This window comes from Eublepharis macularius, chromosome 3 (genome assembly GCF_028583425.1).
Source record: "Eublepharis macularius isolate TG4126 chromosome 3, MPM_Emac_v1.0, whole genome shotgun sequence".
Taxonomy (NCBI): Eukaryota; Metazoa; Chordata; class Lepidosauria; order Squamata; family Eublepharidae; genus Eublepharis; species Eublepharis macularius.
In genome coordinates this window covers 155,164,659-155,186,802 of record NC_072792.1, presented here as the reverse complement: position 1 = coordinate 155,186,802, position 22,144 = coordinate 155,164,659, and the positions used below count along the sequence as shown (strand labels likewise).

At 44.5% G+C, this 22,144-nt stretch overlaps 1 protein-coding gene across 1 annotated transcript; it reads left to right on the top strand.

Annotated features, from left to right (window-relative positions):
- Positions 1–12,222: 12,222 nt before the first annotated feature.
- Positions 12,223–14,206, top strand: RASL11A (RAS like family 11 member A). The gene is made up of 4 exons (XM_054974829.1): positions 12,223–12,367; positions 12,846–12,902; positions 13,209–13,288; positions 13,754–14,206. Exons 1-4 carry the CDS (start codon positions 12,247–12,249, stop codon positions 14,204–14,206), a joined length of 711 nt encoding a protein of 236 aa, XP_054830804.1. The 5' UTR covers positions 12,223–12,246.
- Positions 14,207–22,144: the final 7,938 nt, after the last annotated feature.

Here is a 22,144-nt window from a genome sequence, read left to right as displayed (position 1 = left end):
AGTTGGCTACACATTCCTGTTCCCAGCATACAAAGGAGGTAGACACATGAGCTGTACTCTTAATACCGGAGACCGGTGGGAGGCCCAATGATGGTCCTGATGCTGGCCTCAACCATAAGCCTGGTGGAACATCTCTGTCTTGCAGGCCCGCCAAAATGATACAAGATCCTGGTGGGCCCGAGTGTCTTCAGACAGTTCCACCAGGTTGGGGCCAGGACCGAAAAGGCAAGCAAGTCAAGCTCTGCAGAGGATGACAAAATCTGACTCGGGGAAAACTTTGCCAGCCTACCTTGCAGACTGATGTCCACTGCCCTGAGCTCCCTGGAGCCCCTCATTTTTCTAGGGATAATGCTTATTTTATTTAGAAAATTTATATGCTGCCTTTAGATTTGCTCAATGCAGCTTATAATTTAGGATTAATAAAGTGATTTTAAAATCTTCAGACTAGAAAATAGCCCTTATTTCAAGCTTGCTAGAAAGTAGGCTTGTGTCATATTAATTAGACCACAAGTTGATTGATGTGAAAAGGAGGAAGTGTCATAGGGAAAAATTTGTAATGATTAACAATACACTTACTAACCTGGTTCGTTATTGTCTGGTAGTATGTGTAGGCCACTGTAGGCCTTTAGTGGTTGTATGCTTTAAGCGTTTCTGTTCTATCTTTTTAACTTTTCCACAATAAAGATTGTAACTAGAAAGTAGACTTCTAGGGGGAGGAAGATCAATACAGGACTGGATGAATACAAATCCCCTGGGCTGGATGGGGTGCAGCCAAGAGTGCTGAGAGAACTTTTTAGAGAACTTGCAGAACCCCTGTCCATCATCTTCGAGGCCTCCTGGAGGACTGGGGATGTGCCACAAGATTGGAGAAGAGCGAATGTTGTCCCAATCTTTAAGAAAGGGAAGAAGGATGACCCGGGAAACTACAGGCTGGTCAGTCTGACTTCTGTTGCTGGGAAGATACTAGAACAGATTTTAAAGGGATCAATCTGTAAGCATCTGAAGGACCGCTCAGTGATCTGGGGAAGTCAGCATGGTTTTGTTCCTAACAGATCTTGTCAGACCAACCGGGTTTCCTTCTTTGATCAAGTGACCAGCTTACTGGATCGGGGGAACTCTGTTGATGTGATTTATCTGGATTTCAGTAAAGCTTTTGATAAGGTCCCCCATGACATTCTGATGGGCAAACTGGAGACTCTCGACTGGACTATAGGACAGTTCGGTGGATAGGGAACTGGTTAGAGGACCACACTCTTAAGAGTGGTGGTCAACGGCGTTTCATCAGATTGGAGGGAGGTGTCCAGTGGGGTGCCACAGGGCTCGGTTTTGGGCCCGGTACTTTATTATTATCAATGATCTGGATGGAGTGGAAGGGCTGCTCATTAAATTTGCTGATGATACCAAATTGGGAGGAGTAGCAAATACCCAAGAAGATTAAAATACAACAAGACCTGAATACTCTGGAGAAGTGGGCAGCTGTGAATAGGATGCAATTCAACAAAGACAAGTGCACAGTATTACATCTGGGCCACAAAAATGGGAAGCACAAATACTGGATGGGGGATACACTTCTGGGCAGTAGTATATGTGAAAGGGATCTTGGGGTAAGAGTGGACTGTAAACTAAATATGAGCAGTCAGTGTGATGCGGTGGCAAAAAAGGCTAATTCAGTCTTGGGTTGTATCAAAGGGGCCATAGCGTCGAAATCGCAGGAGGTCATAGCCCCTCTCTATACTGCCTTGGTCAGGCCGCACCTGGAGTATTGTGTGCAGTTCTGGAGGCTTCACTTCAAAAAGGATGTGGACAAAATCGAGAGGGTGCAGAGGAGAGCGACGAGGATGATCAGGGGTCTGGAGACTGAGCCCTACGAGGAAAGGCTGAGGGCCTTGGGAATGTTTAGTTTGGAGAAGAGGAGATTGAGGGGGGACATGATTGCTCTCTTTAAGTATTTGAAAGGCTGTCATTTGGAGGAGGGCAGGGAGCTGTTCCAGTTGGCAGCAGAGGGTAGGACCCAAAACAATGGGCTTAAATTACATGCACAAAGGTACTGGCTGGATATTAGGAAGAACTTTTTCACGGTCATAGTTCAAAAGTGGAATCAGCTGCCTAGGGAGGTGGTGAGCTCCCCCTCACTGGCAGTTTTCAAGATGAGGCTGGATGAATACTTGTCAGAGATGCTTTAGGCTGATCCTGCACTGGGCAGGGGGTTGGACTAGATGGTCTGTATGGCCCCTTCCAACTCTGTGATTCTATGACTATTGCATCTGTGTGTTTCATTCATGTTCTCCTTAATAGGCTGCTACTGTGAAGTTGGCCATCACCAGTCATTCTTGCTACTATTGCATTGTCTTTTCCGATTGACCTTTTGGCTTAACTGCACTTAAGAGTGCAGTTCCAGCCAGCAATTATGGTGCAGTGGCTGCCTACTAATAGGATTTGAGTCAGGTGGCAACTTAGAGACCAACAAGATGTTCAGGGTGTAAACTTCCAAGAGTCAAGAGCTCCCTTCAGATACAAGGAAGATTGGAGATCCCTGAGCCTTTAACTTCTTTCCAGGATATTCTCCAGTTGTCGGTAATCGAGAGAGCTTCCTAGGGAGTATTATGACCCACTTAACTAGTCTTTCAGCATTACTTCTACAAAGTGCATGTGTCATACCTCCATGGTTACAAGTATAGTGGAGGTTGTAGTCGTGCTGAGGGCTGATAAATGCTGAGATGCTCCTGAATGTATCTGTGGAATTACGGAGAACTGTGCTCTACAGTTTCCCAGCCTGCTATATCTCAATAATTTTCCGTTGCTTACTGGAGAATCCATGTTTTGTGGGGTGTGATTTAAGATAACAGTGGTAACAAATGTTGCAAATGAAGACTGAAATGAGCGTGTCCAGCTATTGGCTTCTCCAGTATATAGTTCCTTGCTGCCTAACAGTGACTTTGATACAGCAGCCTTCCATGAAGTTTTCTTCATTAAATATGTTATTTATAGGGCGCGTTTCTCACGGAGACTCAAGATGGATAACACAGTGTAAGTCGATACAGTCAGTTGGGTGGACATTCAGTATGGTGTGGACTGCAGAAATTTGAAAACAAACCTGATTCCAAATAGAGGTGAAACATTGCTGAACCAAAACAAGTAATTTGACATGACCTCTTCAGGCAGGCCATTCCATAGGATGGGGGCCACCGCAGAGAATGCACATACACAGGGAAGCATCTGCAGAGGCATCTGTTCAGATGAGTGAAGCTGCTGTGGTGCAACAAAGGAAGAGCGGTGGTCCTGCAGATATGTGGGAGCCAATACCCTCTTTTTGAACTTGGTAACTGATGAGTATTCAGTGGAGTGACTGCAGAATGTGAGTAAAATGCATGCTCTGCTTAGCTCCTGATAACAGTCAAGCTGTGGTGTTCTGCACCATCTGGAGTCTCCAAGTTGACTTTGAGAGGAGGCCTCTACAAGCTTGGCTTGTATTCATATGGAGGCTCCAGACCTAAAGCCAGAGCTAAAGGCTGAGATATGAGGAGTTAGGAGTGTGGAAATGACATTTTGTAAAGAAAAAACGTTATGTTTAAGAGTATGGGAAGCCCTTTTGAGAGCTGGTTGGGAGGCTTCCTTGGCTGGAGAAATTCCCTGCCCCCTTTTTGGAGAGGCTTTTCACTTTTGTTAGCAGTAAGTTATGTATGCTTTGTCCTTGAGTCAAGATAAGCTGTTCCTGCTGGCTAATTGGTAATTAACTTCACACCTGTAGTCTGGGGTCGTGTGCCAAGAGCTGCAGACTTGTCCCACGTCCCTTTTCGTGCTTGTCAGGTGATGTGGTCAGGCTGGGAGTGGGTGTGGTCAGGCCTGCCTCACTTTGGTTCCAGCTTGAACCAATATAAACCGGCTGTTAACCAACATGGAGAAGCTTGTGGAGGGCGTCTATCTCAGACCTCTGCCCGTGCTCTTTTGCTTTGCTTCTGGCTCTATTTGAGGAGAAGGACTGAAGCTCCATCTTTCGCCTTGCTGTTTTGTGAGACTTTTGCTTGCTACAACTGAGAAACCAACTTGCTTTGCCTCCTAAGAATTTAATGTGGTATGTAGAGCTTACTGCTGTAGGTTTTTGTTTGTTTGTGCTCACTTTGTGTCTTATGTATGATAACCTTGCACTTTGATTTAATAAACCTTTATATTTTTACCTTGTGTGGGTTATTAAGACTCTGAAGCCTCACTGTTATAAAACCTATGCTGAACGCATCCTATGTGTGCTTGAGATCCACCTACCAAACAACTAATCTTGGGCTGTGAACTCTGCCTGCAAGCTTACCCTTGCAAGGTAGACTTTGCTTTGGCTAAATTCCCTAATAGGCTCTGGAGCTTTGCTCCCTAACTCCTTAGCCTAGGGATAGACTGGGGAGCTGGTGGCAGCTTATCTGGTTTGCTATTTGCAACAGAACCTTCCAGGCAGCCTGTGTCCCTTCCCCTTAGCTGGGTTGGGCCCCAGGTGTCTGGAACTTCTAGACACATTTGTTGGCATTCCAGATTGGGAACTCTGGGAGTGCTGTTCCTTTCCCCAAATGGCCTTCTGGTAAAATGAGATCCAAATAAGTTTTTCACCCATATATAATGAGGTCACAAAATCCTAGAGTTCGAGGGGGCTTAGTCTAACCCCCTTCTCTGTACAGGAAATCTCAAACTAGAATATCCCAGAGAGAGATGGCTATTAAGCCTCAGCTGGAAGGATTTCAGTGAAAAAGAGCCTGCCTCAAGTTTCATCATCAAATTGCTTTTAATCGGAAGCTTCTGATGGTCAGCTGAAATCGTCACCTGCGTGCCCACTTTCATGCCACTTACGAAGGAGAGTCACAAAACCCCATCACACTATAATGCTAGGAGTTGGTGGCATTAAAAGCATTTGTATGAAAAACGTCTTTCAAGCAATCTCCAAATGGTTGCTTCCCACTTGGAAGATTGGTGCAGAAATTACTAGTGCCCTGAAATGAGCCCTCAAGCCAGTGGTTCTCGCAGTGGGGAAGAGATGTATGTTGCTGGCTTGGCTGTTGCATTATTAATTTGTATTCTGGGGAGATGTGAATTATTGATGTGATGGCTGTGTGCTGCCTTTGTATTAGAATTGATTCACAGGGGTTTCCATGTAGGGTTAGAAATTCATGTAAGGAATTCAGCAGGTGCAAATTTCTTTAAAATAAGGTGCATGTTCAGACAAGCTAAGGCCGTGTCCTCTAAAGGCACATTTGCTGTTTTAAGACATAGCTATACGTGGTTAAATAAATGCATATTTGTATGTGCCCTGTTTTATGAAAAGTCCAGAGGTATCATTACAAGTGAGGTGACCGTAGGAAGTTGCAGGCTGTTTCCGTTGTCCAGTACTGACTGTTTTGCTGCCAGAGGCTTTTCGGGATGTTAGCAAAAGTCTGTCTTAGTCCTGTTCTCTGAAATCCTCATTAAACCTGACATTTTGTGGCATGCAAAATGTCTTTGCCACTGACCTATGGCAGCTTCTGCTACCTCAGTGACCCCCAGCATTATGACTGACAATGGATTTCCTGGCACCCATTTGCTTCTGTCAGTCATCTGCTCCCCAAAACAAAAAGAGCCAAGTCTGCCTTTTCTCCACTTCATTGGAGTAGGATGTGCTTTGGAATAACCCAGGAGGCATCACCTTTGTCTCTGCAGGGAACACTTATTCAAAAACAGCTGCCTCCGTGGTAAGAGGATGCTTGCCTTCTGCCTCAAAACAACTTGTGATTGCCCCCGCCTGGAAGCCATTTTGTGGTGGTGCCCAATTTGTCCTTAAAATGCCAAAGATACAAAAGGTTTGAGGACTTCTGTGCTACACCTATGAGGAGTAAAAGGAGAAGTAGGTTGTCCAAAAATGTCTTTGCATCAAGTTTTGAAACACAATTCTGTATACCTAGCTCTTCTGTTTCAGCAAAGCAAAGTTCAGCAAGTAAAAGAAATGGGTAATAAAATTATTGCATAAGAATAGAAGATGATATTGGTTTGATCCTGACTGTTTGGATCAAAATATCAATTTAGTCCAGAATACCGTTTGGGGCGAACTGTTATGCATTATTTCCAGAACTGAAATTGGTTTTGTGGGGAGACTTGATTTAGACTGGCTATGAAAATCAGACATGTCCAGCCAGTGCCACTTGCAGAGTCTACTGCTCTGAAACTTTTCAGACATCTCCAAGTACTTCTACTTGCAGAAAATACTACTTTTCTGGGTTTACCAGCAAAATCTGTCCTGAAGCATTGCAATGTGTCTTCATCAATACTGCGAGCAGCTGCATACAAATTCCTACCATGTGATGTTATTCATAGGAGAAACTTGTGGGAGTACATTTTTGACGTACATAGTGGCCAGAAGGGATGCTTTTAAGATAACTTAATTTGCAATCTGAGCCTATGTGCTGCTGTCTGCTAAGGATGCCACACTTTTTATACTATTTAAGTCCATAGCCTTGATTCATAGATGCCTTTTGTTTATTTGTTTCTCGTGAATATCCTTCGGGTTTTCTCATTGACTGTTCATGTATTTAAATTTCCATTACTGAATCTTCCGACTTCCTTCCCTTGCTTGCTGCGTACTCCTTTTGTACGTGCGCTCAGTCTCACACTATCAGCCTCACGTTATTTCTGAAAGCAAGTTCCTGTTTTCTTCATAGCCAGCTAATTTTAGATCATTAAAAATACAGTGAAAGATGCAGTAGCTGTTTACCCTGTGTGATGCGAGTATTAAAAATGCCATACAAATATGTATTTTAAGCTGCAAGGATGGAACTTTGTTAGATGGGGAGCAATTTTGTTTGTAATACCAAACCATTCAAATCTAATCTCTTCTGCACCTGAAATATAGGCAGGCAGGCAGGCAGTGGCTTCCTTCTGTAGTGTCTTTTTTCTGTTTCAAAGTTAGCGGTCCTTAATTGAACAGGTGAAAAAGTAACACTATTGGACAGGTATTTCTACGAGATGCAAAATATGTGACGCAGCTATGTGGCTTATGGGAGCATTGGATTTCAACCATGTGACCTGTAAATTGTCCTACAGAAACATCAAACAGGTACGTTTTGGATCTCATCAGGGTGGACTAGGGGCCGTTAAAAAGGGGGGTTATTGATGAATGTATGCTGTGTAAACTACACTGGGTCAGGAAAAAGCCCCTACTCTGATGGTTGCCTTAAGCTACCATTTTCTGAGGTAGGAGATGCCGATGTGTTATTTGGCTCCTGTTCTGATACCCTTTCATCACACCCTTGCCAAGTAAAGCAAGATGGTCAGAAGTAGGAGGCTTCAAGTGCAAGTATAAAAAACAGCGGTGTTCTAGGCAGAGAGTGGCCAACCAATGGCCTGCAAGAGGTCTCTTCTGCCCCCTGCAACCCGTCAAACTGGTTCCTGACTACCTTGGTGGGCTTGGTGTATACAGGAGAGTGTGGGGATTGCAGTTCCTTTGATGTCCTGAGGTATTATCCTCTGCCCTGAGCATGTACAGGGCTTGCTGGGCTCAGAGGACTAAAAGGAAGCCAAGGCAAGTTGGATTCCTTATTTTATCTTCCCCTGAACTAGGCTGGGCCTGGTGGGCTAATCAAGACCTGGTACCGTCATGCGTCGAGTTGGTTCCAATGTTACAGTTTGGCTTGAGGTGTGTGTGTGTGTGGGGGGGGGGGTCTGTCTCCTGCCTCCCTCCTAGCAAGTATGTAGTCCTGTTCAACTGCTCAAGTATCATGCAAGAGATAATCTTATTCTTAGGCAATGTGATTTGAGCTTCAGGCAACAACTTTTATTACATCCCTGCTCTCGGAGAGGAAACTGACTGGGAACAGAGTTAACACAGCAGGGGTAATTCTCAGGCACTCACCTGCCCCTCGTGCTGCTCTTTTGTAGCTAAAGATTGATTTTGGCAGAGCTCTCCCCCCCCCCCCACACATCTATTGTTGATAAGATTGTGTAAGAACATGACAAAAGGAAAAAATTGAGCTTTTGTGTATGTGGTAGTGAATCAATGAATCCAACACCTATATCTATTGTGGAAAGATTTAAAGGGTTTTTTGCTTAGAGTGCCTCTTGACGCAAGAATATTAAGGGGGAAATAGCTTCTCAGTTCAAATGCTAATTTTCCCACAGCAACATGCGAAAAGCATGAATGAACACCAGGCCCAGTTATTAGGGGGTAGCCATGGTTATGTTTGTATGTAAGTAGTATTTATTGTGAGCCGAGGAAAAGTTTTTAGCTTTTTTGCCCTAATTTGGAGACTGTGGTTGGCTGTCCCATTGTTGAGCAATGGGCTTGCATTTTAGGGAACTGACAGCGGATTAATCAAGTGGTAATCCCCCCCACCCTGAATGTGCCTTCGCAGAGTGCAAATGGGAAAGGGAGTGGGGTTGCCAACCTCAAGATGGGGCCTGGAGTTCTCCTCCTAGAATTACAACTGCTCTCTAGACTACAGAAATCTGTTCCCCTGGAGGAAACAGCAGCTCTCAAGGGCAGACTCTGTGGGATCGTATCCTGGAGGTACCCCCTCCCCAAACTCTGTCCTCCCCAGGCATTGACTTCAAGCTACAGCTGGTAACCTTAAGGGGAAGAGGTACTGAATGCTCTCCCCATTAAAATTTCCTTGTACATAAAAATATAACATATCAGAGATTCAGCCTAGACTTTTCATTAATTTGCCATTTTTCTATGTGCGGGACAGCAATCCTATTGCTTGGATAGAGAGGGGTCAAATGTGTAGCTTTCTAGTAGCACACAACCCAAGAACAGCTTTACTGTTTAATTCTGCTGAATGTTTGAAGTGCCTTGTCTGAGGGTCCACCTGAATCCTCCTGGCTCCCTTTGCTTCCCACTCTGTAGCCTCACAAGAACGTACTTCTTCAGGCCAAGCTTCCTTCCGTGTCAGAAACCGGGTGGAAGAGTGAGGAATCTGGGGGACTATGGAGACATGGTCCATGCAAGGCTTTTGCCCTTCCAAGTCACTTTTATCTAGTAAATCAGATGCTCCCCCACCCCGACATCGCCCTCCTCCTGACACACTTGGTATCTGTTTTGGGAAGACTTTGATGTAAACATACAGGCTTGCTAACTTGTGTGTCATTTGAGCCCAAGATGAGGTTCTTACTGGCGCCAGTAAGCATTTGTCAAAGTTGTATTATTTTAAATGGCAATGCAAGCTAGATTTCAGGAAGGAGGAAAAACTCCTCCTCTCTGATAATTATTCTGAGTGCAGAGGGATGTTTTTTTGTACAGAGGAGCACTTAATCATGCAAGCCTCCCTCTGCATTTCAAGTGGTACAGCTCAAATTCGAGACAATAAGGCTAGAGAAACGGTGGCATGGCTCTGGTATAATCCCAGTGTGAAATCACCAAGAAGGAACTCTGAGCTCACATGCTTCTTCTGCCAACCCCGTTGTGTGCCAAGAGCTAATTAACTCCTCCTTGGTCTTCAGCAAACCGGAAGCGGCTTTTCCATCTAAATTGGCTAACTATGGTTTGTGTTTGTCCCACAAACCAGGATTGTAACATAGGATTTGTTACTGTTTTTCAGGGGAAGTGCTATCTACAGTTTGCCAGTTTGGACGCAGTAGCAAACCATGGTTTGCCACTCTCCAAGAAGTTGCTAATTGTTTTGTGATAAGCAGAGAGATGAAGGAGAAGGAGAGCCAGTTTGGTGTCATGGTTAAGAGCGGCACGACTCTAATATGGAGAACCGGGTTTGATTCCCCACTCCTCTGTTTCAAGCCAGCTGGGTGACCTTGGGTCAGTCTCAGCTTCTTGGAGCTCTCTCAGCCCCACCCACCTCACAGGGTGATTGTTGTGGGGATGACAATAACATGCTTTGTAAACTTCTTTGAGTGGGAGTTGTCCTGAAGAGTGGTATATAAATCAAATGTTATTATTAATGTTATTAGGGAGGCACATAAGCCTCAGGTTCCTTGTTCATAGAGCAGAAATACAGCTGAACAATGGCAGCAGCTTATCTGACAGAAAGATGTGTGTGTGGAGAAAATTACATCATTTAAATATATTGTTTTCAAGCATTCAGAAATGACTCCTAACATGCCTCAGATTTGTTGCTTTTGCAAAACCAGTTCCTTGCCACTAAATTAAGACTGAAACGGAACTCAGTACTTTCCAGCTGTCTCTTGGAACTCATATATGTTAACTGTAATGCTTTGATATGGATCCATAAAAGATAACTCCCATCCATCTTATGGGTGAGTTTCCTTTATTTCAGTGAAACAGCACTGACACTTCTCTCTCTAGAGGACTAGGACCGGAACTCACTCTTTTTAGAGTCTGGATTTATTACTATTTTTAATACCTGGGAGATGGTGTGCTCTGCTTTAGCTTCCAAAACACAGCTGAAACAGGAGATGAGTGTCTTCTCTGATGCCTTCATAATCCAGGTTCTTACCGCATTAAAGCTATATCGCTTGTATTTATTTTTACTATGGAATTCAAGGTTTAATGACATTGTTTGAGAACAAAAGGCATATGAGACACATCAAATGTGCCTCATCGCACTGACTGGTTACGTGCAAAGGTAAAAGAATCTGCAACTTGCAAGACACAAATGCAGTCAGCAATAGCCTGCTTATCCTGCTCAGTGGAATAATTGCAGTAGGAACAGTAGGTATGGTTTCTTGGCAAGTTTTTTCGGTGGTTTGCTTCAAGTTTCCATGGATCGTTACTCAAAAGAGATTTCCTTAAATGTTCTGAATAGGAAAAATTTGGGCAGGTGAGCAGCAAAAGGTAATCGGCTATATGAATTGAAGTGAGCCAGACCCTTCAGAATATACTTGATATGGGGGATCTTTCCATGCTGGCTGAGCCTTATGAACACACAGAATTGCCATATACTAAATCAGACTCTTGGGACTGGCAGTGGCTTTCCAGGCTTTCAGAGTGAGGCCTTTGACACCATCAATTGGAAGTACCAGGGATTGAACCTGAGCCTACCTGCATGCAAACTGGATGCTCTACTGATTAAACCTGGCCATCTGTTGGATTAGAGGAAGTACCAAACATACAGGTCTAAAATGAAGGATAGTTATTAAGCAGCACTGCTTATGAAATCTAGTTGTCTACTAGGTATCATTTCTGCAGTAAACACATATGTGGATGTCACGCTTGCACATGGTACCCTGAGCTGAGGTGACCAAATATACCCACGGCTGAGTTGCCTTAAACTGTACACACGACCAGCCTATAACTATGCCCATAAGATAACTATTCTCCTTGCATGAGCAGAAAAACAGATGCACTCTTTCACAAAGGAGATGCTCCTGTAGACAATTTTTTGGCTTGCTGGTCAATCATATATCATCAAAATAGATTCCACAAAACTTTGAGCCTATAAAAGGCACCTTTATATGGGTGCATGAGCATCCACGTACCTTTGTGTAATGTGCTTCCGCAGCCAGATTCTCGTGTTTACTTGGAAGTGTGGACTGCCTGTACTGCTAATTATATTTTGTTGCTTTTCTGACACCACTGTTTCCATTTTTTCCTTTTTCTCTGTTGCTATAGACCCCTCCCCCTGTAAACAGTATTGACAGAAAGTACCAAAATCCAGTAAGTGGTACTTATTGTTTTGTGCCCCTGTTGCAGCTCTGCATCAGGCCCGTCCTGAGTCTCACTGGGGCTAGAAATAATGTAAATAAATACACCTGACAGGAATTTTTTAAAAAACTAGATTCAGCGGTGCTTCCTTCCAGGCAACGGGACCCACTGAATGCAGATGGCGCGAAATTAATTCCCTCTTCCAGTCCAAACAAAGAGGGGAACGCGCTCTTCGCTGGCCTTCGCCACGAGAGCCTGGCCTCGCCGGTCTCCTCTGCACCTCCTCAGTCCTTCCGAGAGCCGCGGCAACACCCCAGGCGCTCAGCCTTGGAATGCCCCAGCAGTCGGCGGCTGCCCACCGCTGCGCAAACCAGAGCCGCGTCCGCTCCCGGCCTAACCCAGCAGCTCCCATTGTCTGCAGCCGGAGGCGCCGCGCTGCCTGCGCACGGACCCACGCAAGCCCCGCCGCTGCCGCCGCCTGGTTCAGCCTGGCCAAAGATGGGCGGAGGCGGCGCTCCGGAAGCCTTTAAAAGCCCCGCGCGCTGGCAGGTCCCCAAACGGAGGCGGCGGCGTTTGAGCGGCGAGGCTGCGTGGCAGGCAGGCAGGCGCGGGTCTCGCTTTGGGTGCTTTTTTCCGACGCGGCTTTTGCGCACTCGGATTCGCTTTGCCAGCGAGGTGCTTCTCCCATGCGGCTGTCGACCATGTCGAACCACTGCCTCCTCGCCCCGATCCAGGAGTGCCCTGCCGATTTCTTCGTGAAGGACATTAAACTGGCCGTGCTTGGAACAGGCAGCGTGGGGAAGAGCGGTAAGCGCCCGGGGAGAGGGGCTGCGAGCAGATGCGGAAGGAGGGCGGCGCCCGGGGAAGAATCGAGGCGAGAAAGACGGGCATGTTGCGGTCCCGCCGTTTCCTGCGGTGGGGGGAAAGGAAGAAAGCAAAGTGGAAATACTTCAGGAAAAACCTAGGGATGGGGTGGAGAGGGCGCTTTTTAACTTGACTGGAAGAAACTGGGAGCATGTTCAGGTAGAGAAGTCTCCTCTAGAGGGGATTTAAATACCTGCGGTGGGAAATTCCTCCACTGGCCCAGGAGGAGCATGATAAGGCTCTGACTGGTAACTAAGGAGACTCCAGAGCTGTGTTTCGAGGCATCTTTGCCGCAGCCGAGTTGCCTGCCTAAGCATGGGCTGCCCAGTGTAAGCTGCCTTGCTGTGACTCCTCTTTCATTAAGCAGAAATCTGGAGATAACAGCCTTGAGTGTAACACCTCAAACGCTTCTTTTTTCCAGCAATGATTGTCCGCTACCTAACCAGGAGATTTATTGGCGACTACGAACCCAACACAGGTGAGTTTGTTTTCAAAAGGTCTCTTGGTTCCTTCTGGGTGCAATCCCTGTGTGTGGTGACTTCCTAGTAGAAAGACTCTTCCTTTGCTAAGCCCAGGCAGTTTGTGGGATGGGCAGCATCCCATAGCTTCATTCTGCCCTTCCTCTTGCCCTGTAATGAGGGACTGTGGGGAGACACAGTGCATTTAGGAGAAAGAGTTGCCCCATGGAGAATGAGTTGCCCCTCTTGTTTGACAGCAGCTCCCCTCTTTCCCCAAAACTAAAAGGCAAGCATTTGAAAACAATCTTTCATTCTTATTCCTCCAGGGAATCTTTATTCAAGACTTGTTCACGTGGAGGATGACCAAATTTTCTTGCAAATTCAAGACACCCCAGGATGCATTGAGGTACAGAAATAATCCCAATCTGACAGTTCTGCTAGGGTTGTTGGGCTGGATTTATACATTCATTGGCTATTAGTGGGAAAGTCCCATTAACTGCAGTGAGCTCTGGCTCAAGCTTTTCCTGCGTGTTCATTGAAACAACTTTGTTCATTGCTTCAAATGACTACATTGCATGACTGAGAGAAGGTTGATTATTAAGGGCAGGAGAGAAACAAGTAAAATAAAAATCGGTGCATGGAATAAGTTGCAAAGTGAGACTTCGCTGCAGGCTGATCCCATGCAATTTTTTAAAATATGTAAGCCCTTCTCTTTTCCAACACTTTGAAGTGAAGATACCCGTGATTCATCCTAGGACTTTTTGCATGCCCTCAGCCGCAGCCTCTTATTTTGATAGCCATTCATTCCAGTTGCTGTCAAAAGAGTTTTCTGCTTATGGCTCATACATGTTTTCTTATTGTCTCTTTTCAGTTGCAAGAAGATATCCCACACATGTTGGATTCGCTTTCCCGGTGTCTAAAATGGGCGGATGGTTTTCTCTTGGTCTACTCTGTTACAGACTACCATAGCTACCAATCTATCCGTCCCCTCTATCAACAGATCCGGAAGAGTCGTCCAGACTCTAAAACTCCTGTCATTATTGTAGGCAACAAAGGGGACCTGACCCATGCCAGACAGGTAGCGGCGAATGAAGGCCTACAGCTGGCTAACGAACTGGGCAGCGTGTTCCTAGAAATCTCCACTAGTGATAATTACCAAGGGGTGTGTGATGTGTTTCAGTATCTTTGTAAAGAAGTTAGTAAATTGCACAGCTGCAGCAATGGAGAGAAAAGGAGATCATCCATTATTCCACGGCCCAAATCTCCTAACATGCAAGATCTCAAGAGACGCTTCAGGCAGGCTTTATCTTACAAGGTCAAGTGAATGGATCCCTTTCCATTGGACAGACTGTTTTTATAAACACTACATTTATAAGAAGATTTTATTTTTTTATGGATGCTATTGATTGTGTGTACATTTGAAAATATGCAACTTTCTTGTGTTCAAGTTTTGTATCAAATTTTAAAAGTCGGATTGGGACAGAATGCAACTGGGACGTGCTGATCTTTGAGAAAGATGGAGTCAAAAGGCTAGGCTCTTACCCCTGTGTTTAACAATAACTTGCAGTTGAATGAAATAGAAGTGTTTGGATTTTAGCAGCCTTGAAAATCCCTTCAGGGATGGCTGTAAGTCAGTTGTGACTTGATGGTACTTAATTATTAATTATTTGGATTTCCACTTGGATAAATGTCAATAACATTGAAGTGTCTTGAATCTCAGTGCTTTAGTTTAATTGGATTGGATATATAGGGCTGCCTATTCCTCTCTCTGTGCCTTGGACTCTGATTCAAAATATATTTAAGTCTCACTGATTTCGATGGAACAAAAGGCTGCTAGTACCTCTCATATGTGGACAGGGGAGTAGTTGTTACAGTGGCTGACTATGTAAAATGATGTGCCAATGATCTTTCTATAATTGCAAAATATTAGTAAAGACAAAGTTATAAAAGAGTTGAGTCATTTTTTTCTCTCTCCAAAAATAAGTTGCTGCCTGGAAACTTGAGTCATCTTAGTACATCTAATCAGCCCAGGATCCACAGAACTGTGCCAGTAGTTCCACTAGCCTTCTTTGGGCTTGTGTTTTGTGAATATGGTAAATGGCTATTAAACTTTCAAAAATAGTTTGCAATTCCTGATCAGTGGCTGAATCTTAATGTACAATAGATACATGCCCAGGCTATAGTCCTATGCATGCTTTCTCTCAAGTAAGTTCCCCAGGACTTGTGGGGCTTGTTTCCAAGTAAACATGCATAGACTCAAATCAGGGAGCAATCCTATGTGGGTCTACCCAGAAGCAAGTCCGATTTTATTCCTTTGGGCTTACTCCCCAGAAAGTGTTCTTAGAATTGCAGCCTTAGTCAAGAGTCTGTGCTGCACTCTTGAGTGGTCACTGCTAATAGCAAGGCAAGCTTTGGGATTAACAGTTCAGTGTTGGAGTATTATCTCATTCACCCATTTCATATCAATGCTAATTTTGAACCACTGCAAAAGAAAAGGATTGGGTCCTTGAGGAGACCATGTCAGAAGACCCTAAACTGATAGAATGGATAACATAATAGTTAAACTGCAGAACTTACTTAAAAATATATGTATAACATAGATTTCCATATTCAAGCCACAATATCCAATATCAATGTACATCACATATACAAGCTACAGCAGTCAATGACAAAATACCTTGGAAATCTAGTTAGTCTTTAAGGTGCTATTGGACCTGAATCTTGCTCTTCTACTTCACACCAGCATGGCAGCCCACCTGAAATTAAAGTACTTTTTTATTGTATTAATGTCTTTGTTTACATAGCCATACATAGTCCCTTCCATTACATTAACATAATCCTACATCAATACAACCTTTTCCCCTTTATGTTACCCTCCCCCCACTCCTGTAAGCGACCAATTGGAAAATAATACTTTATACTTGCAACCATAAGCACACCCTTTGGATTTTGTCAAATGTATCTTTGTTGGTCCCCCCTTCCCTTACCCAATTTATATACCCAAGCCATTTCTTCCTTATCTCTAATATATTATCCTCCCATGTCTTTTCTTGTTTTAATATGGCCAGAATGTCTGATTGGATCATTTGATATAAATACAGATCCCATCTACCCATAGTCCACTTTGCTGCATCCTTCCAGCCATAAGCTATGACTGCATGTGCAGCAATGATAATTGTTTTAAACAACTCCTGTTTAGAATTATCTACTTTATTATTCCCCAGAACTCCCATAAACAATACCTTCCCTGTCAATTCTAATTTAACTTTACATAAATCCTCCATCTTTTCCAGAACCATTTGCCAAAATTCAGTTACTTTAGGACATTCGAAATTAAAGTACATTACAAGTTCCTTGGGTTCAAAAACTCGTTTCATGACCTACAGAATATCAGATGTAATTGATAAGATGCTTTCCCAAGTGCATGAAACCATCACAATTCACGCTGGATTTCTCAGCCAGCGTATTTCAACGGACACAATCCAACTAGGGTTAACCATGCTCAACAGTTGACTGATCTATATTGCATCTTACTAACTGCTCATTCATTTCACCACAGCAAACAAGATTTTGTGAATGAGAAGTCAAGAGGATACTACTACAGCATAAAACTCTAGTATCACCACACCTCGTGGTTTAGGTAGCTGAAGAGCTGCTTTTATGAAGCTTTGTAGGAATCCAAGGTTTGCCTTTTACATAAATAATACTATATCAAATTCTTCTTTAGCCCTGAAGCATACTGAGTGATCTTGAGTCATTTGTAACCGAACTCAATAGATTGGTGTAAAGATAAAAGTATATGAAGGGGACTAAGTAAGCCAAACTGAGCATTGTAAATTCTAGTCTTTCAAAGTATACCTGTAATAAATGAGAAAGTAAATAGACTGTCTCAAGAACTATATAATGTACTGCTATATAATATAGTGGACCCTATTATTTAGACAAGACCTATTGAATGACTTTGTCAAATGAAAGTTCAAGAGTAGCCCTCCAATTTGCCATAGGATTTCTCCATTCTGTGGACAGTATCTTGCCACTCTGTGCAGCAAAGAGTGGTGCATTCTGTTGATGCAAGACATGGTTGGTCAGTGCAAGAGGCTTATGTGTTAATCAAATGCACTGCCCTTAACTGTGAGGAGTAGTCGTATATAACCCTGTAGTTCCAACATACTGGGTTGAATCCTACAGACGACAGCCTCTGCGTCCTTGGAGGAGTCGCTTGACTAAAATGCAGCGTCATGCACTGTGATGAATGAGGAGTAACTGGGCAACATCCCCCCCCCCTATGCTGGTGGAGGAAGCACAGTGGAGCATGTCTGACTCTCTGCAAGTTATGGAATGCCCAGGAAGCTGCGGGGGAAAAGGAAAACTCATTTTCTTTGGCTCAACTGGGAAACTGTGGCATGTGGGGGGGGGGCGGGGGACGGGACTGAATCTGGATTCTTCTCCCGCAACCACTATTGGGAGTAGGCAGAGCTGTGCCCCACTTTCAAAATGGAATGGGGCAGCTTGCTGCTGTGCACCAGTCCCCTCCTATCTTTTAAAGGGCTTTTTTCCTTTCTAGGCTGAACCACGCTGTGGTTTTACAGTATGGCTTATCTGGGATTCCTGGCCACGGGTCTGCCCATTTGTAGAGGCATGCTGGGTAAAAAGAAGAGGACCAGAGATGGGGTTAGTGGCAACAGTGAGTGGAATGAGAACAGGTGTATGTACCCCATTCTCACCTGTTCCTGCTTCCTTTGCTCCAGCTGGTTGATAAGGTTGCTAACTGGCCAGGGAAAAAGTCCTGTCCTTTTAATAGAGGTTTAATATGGGGAAAAGAAGAGCAGATGAATCTTTTCATGGCATGGAGCTAAATAATATCACTTTATAATTGATGCAGATTAAATTGCTATTAAAGGGACAGCTGGAGAGGGCGGTTTAAAAGTTGACAATTCTAGCCCCGGGCACATTTTTGCATCCCTGTGATGATCAGCACCCTGATCTGGATAGTGCAGGCAAATCTGATCTCATCATATTTTGGAAGCAAAGCAGGGTTAGTAATTGGATGTAAGACCTCCAAGGAACACCAGGATCGCCATGCCGAGGAAGGCAATGGCAAACCTCTTCTGTTAGTCTCTTGCCTTGAAAATTCCAGCTTAGGCAAACCAAGGGAATCCACCCGGATAGTAATGAACTGTAACAAACAATTCCAGGAATATTAAATTATCAATTCTTTATATTCAGTGCAAAAGTGCAAAGTGCAATTATATAAATATACAAATTGATAAATATACAATAAATACAAAAGTCTGTTGACCTATGTGTGTAATGTATTGAAGCTTGGAAAAGAAGGTATAAGCAGCAATAATTGAGTCACCAGTGTATTGGGGACCGTCCATGTTTATTCATGCCCAGGAAGAAGTATGTAATATATGAAACGGGAATTGTATAAATATGCACGCATAATCCCGTCGGCACTTTTGGAACAATTTACAGTTTGGACTGGAGTCACCCAGCATCTACATCAGGACTCTCCATTTACAACTTTGCATGCTGCTAAATTTCCATCATATATAGTTTATGGACATTGATCTCTAAAAACCTTCTCCATAATGATTTGGACAAAGGATAAAAAATAAGTAATTTTTATCATATTTATTGCACGTTGAGACAGAGAAATCAGATATTCCTTTTGTATTTATTGTATATGTATCAATTTGTATATTTATATAATTGCACTTTGCACTTTGCACTTTTGCACTGAATATAAAGAATTGATAATTTAATATTCCCGGAATTGTTTGAAAATTCCAGCAGCAGTTGCCATAAGTTGGCAATGACTTGACAGCCCTTTCTACCTCCACCATGGTGAAAAGCAATCTTAGTCGCAAGAAAAGTTGTTAAGGGCAACAAGTAGCCATGGCAATTGAAGGGGGGCGGGATCCCAAGGCAGCAGTGGCGGTGTAATACCTTTTATTGGGACTCAGTGAAGGGTCACAAAGTAGTACGCAGGCTTTCAGATTCCTCAGAGCTCTTCTTTGAATGACAGTGGAAAATCACTCAGTGAATAATAGATAACACTTTTAGAGGTAAACTAGAAGGTAATTCAAAGGTGTAATGTAAAGGCAATTCAAAGCACCAACATAAAAAAATGAAAAGCAGGTTTAGGAAATTGTAATGGCAGCAATGTGTGTCTGCTTAACACTTTGCCTGTCAGCCATTTTTCTGCTCAAAATCAATCCCCCCTTTTCCCTCTTAAGGGATTCTGTTTGTATATTTACAAGGATTATTACCGACCTAGAATTCTGCAAGTGGAAAAGCAGCTTAAGAAGGGAGATTGTGGATGGAAACCTGCCCCAAGGAAAAGATTCAGCTGCTCCTCCCCTTCTCCCACCAGTCCTTTACTTAGGATGGCAACAGCCTAAGGCTTCTTAGCATTAAAAACAACCCTCTGGGCTTCCTTAGACATGTTTGTGAGTGACATGTAGTTTGTTCCTTATAACCTTTGGTATTTTGAAATCCATAAAGTGTTTAGAAGCAATTTGAGAAATACAAACATAGTGGGAAGATTAGCGTGTAATCAAAGTCCTAACAGTGGGTTATGCTGTGTGAAGTATCGTGAGAGAAAGAGTTCCAGTCAGTGAAATTGTGTTATTAGAGATGATTGCTTGTGGGATTTTTTTTTAAAGTTTGTGTTTCTCTTTCTCTAACAGAAGATAATGGGATATATGCTTTCCATTCATGCAACCCCACCGCGCTGGTTTAACACACACACCAGTGCTTTCCAAATGGTTCCTTCCCTATTCATAGAGCTGTTCTCTCTCAAAACCAAGCAGGTGGGTTGCCTTCCTGGTTGCACCCATTGGAAAACAGAGGCTAGAGAGGCCAACAATAGTTTTAATGCTAAGAGAGCTGAAAATGGTTTGAAAGAGGCTTTGCTTCCTGTGTTGTGTGCATCCCTTTCGCTGGTACTGGGGTAGCCTCTCATTGAAAAGGGTTTGTAAATTTCTTTCTAGGAAACAAAATCCCTCTGCAAAACCTGTTTGTGTGTAAGTTGCCATCAAGTCACAGCCAATACAAACAGCGGGGGATTTGTATTGCTTGCTTCTGCGTCGTCACGCTGGACTTCCTTGGTGTCCCATCAAAGTGGTTTCCCAGGCTGACCCTGCTTAGCTTCTGAGATATGATGAAAGTGGGTTTAGCACCTTAATGCTCAACACCTAGAAAAATGAGAGGAGTGTATATTCCACATATTCCTACCTGTACCTGCTCCTGTCTGTAAATATGTAGCTTTTAACAGTTGCTTTTAATTAATTACTCTGTTGAACCCGCTGGGATCCCGGATTACCTTCACACGCAGGTTTGGCTTCGTGCTCCTTAGACTTTTGAGGGGTTTCTGCACAATGCGCTCATGCAGTCACCCACTTTTCAGGTCTCCTCCAGCTTCCCGAAAGGCTGTGCTCAGAGCAGATTTGCGGTAAGTGTGGACAGAAAGATGCAGGTTTCCGTATCTCCTTCCTGTTTTGCACCTGCCACTCAGGGGCTATTGGCAGGAGCTATATAGCTGTAGCAGCATTACACTATAGTGTTAAAAAAAGGCTGGTGCTGTGGCTGTGGGGTGTGGGAGCGGAGAAGCGGTGTGCTTGAAAGGAAATGGAGAAAAGAGCAGGCATCCCTCCATACGGATGCTCCTTTGCCTCACTTTTTCAGTCACATCTGTCATGTTCCCCTCTGACCAGATTAGTGACTCTGAGATGCAGGGCTCAGAGGAAGAGCATGAGGCACCAAGACCAGGTACCTGGAAGACAGCAGGGTAGGGAGGGCCTGACACTACAGAGGCACCTGCTGGCCATGCTCCAACGTGCCAGAGGCTGCCCTACTGGAGCCTGAAAATGAGCCCCTGCTGCCGGCCCCTGAGATAACCACTAAGCATCTGCCAGGCAGGACATGAACCAGGGCCCCCAGGACCCTCTTCTACTCTGCAGGAATGGTGGCAGCCTAGGACCAAGGCTGAGGTGGCACAGAGAAGGCAAAGTGTCAGGCTGGCTGCATGCCACCTCCCAGGTGATCCAGAGCAGAACATGGAGAGTGGTAATTCCTAGCAGGATCCTGGTCAGAGCCCAGCACAGTCTTAAGAGCCTCAATGCCTGCCCACAGATGCAGCTGAGCTGCATCAAGTTGAAGCCTGAAAAGGTTGCATTGCTCAACCAACCAGTCCACTAGCTGTAAGCCCTGTGCTCCAAGCTCCCAGCACTGGCCACTGCCACTCTGTGCTCCTGTTCCTAGCCTAGCATGCCCAGCTGGTGGCTCTATTCCAAAGGAATGCAAACCAGGCCAGCCCGCAGAGCACAGAACAGTAGCAATGACAGAATGACAGAATGACAGTAGCAATGACGGAGAATCCTACTACATAAAAGCTGAGCCATATTGGCAATAAGTTGTTTTTTATCCTGGCGCAGGTGCCCTGAGGGTGCGCCTGTGCCAGGATATAAGGTGAGTGGTTGGCATGGCCCGGTGCACTGTTTTGGCCCCTGTGGGGCCTTGGGAGGGCCGTGCCAGGCATCCATGCCATCTGTGGCAGGCCTCGGAGGGGCTGTGGAGCTGGCAATGAGGTGCAGCATGGGGGAGACCCCTCTGCAGTGGCTGCAGGGCCTCCCAAGGGCCTCCCAAGGCCTCACTGCTAGATCCTATTGTATTTCTTTTCACAACAGGCTCTGTTGCTAGTCATACATAAAGGTAATGGTAGTCCACTGTGCAAGCACCAAGTCATTACTGACCCATGGTGGGAGGTTGCATCACGGCGTTTTCTTGGCAGACTTTTTACGGGGTGGTTGGCCATTGCCTTCCCCAGTCATCTACACTTTACCCCCCAGGAAACTGGGTACTCATTTTACCAACCTTGAAAGGATGGGAAGCTGAGTCAATCTTGAGCCGGTTATCTGAACCCCACTTCCGCCAGGATTGAACTCAGGTTGTGAACAGAGCTTGGGCTGCAGTACTGCAGCTTACCACTCTGCACCATGGGGCTCTTAGTCATACATACATGGAAGAAATGTTAATTCCCAGACTATATTTTGAGGACTGATATATAAATCCTTTGTAGGATTTACATAAGGTAAATTCATAGAGGATAAGGCCATTCATGGCTGCTAGCCATGGTGACTAAAGAGAATCTCCATGTTGTCAATACTCCCCTGCAGCTGAAGCTGATGCTGTTGGGGTGTTTCTGGGGTGTTTGAACCTGGGGTGGGAAACTGGGAATGGAAGGTGTTTGTTCCTG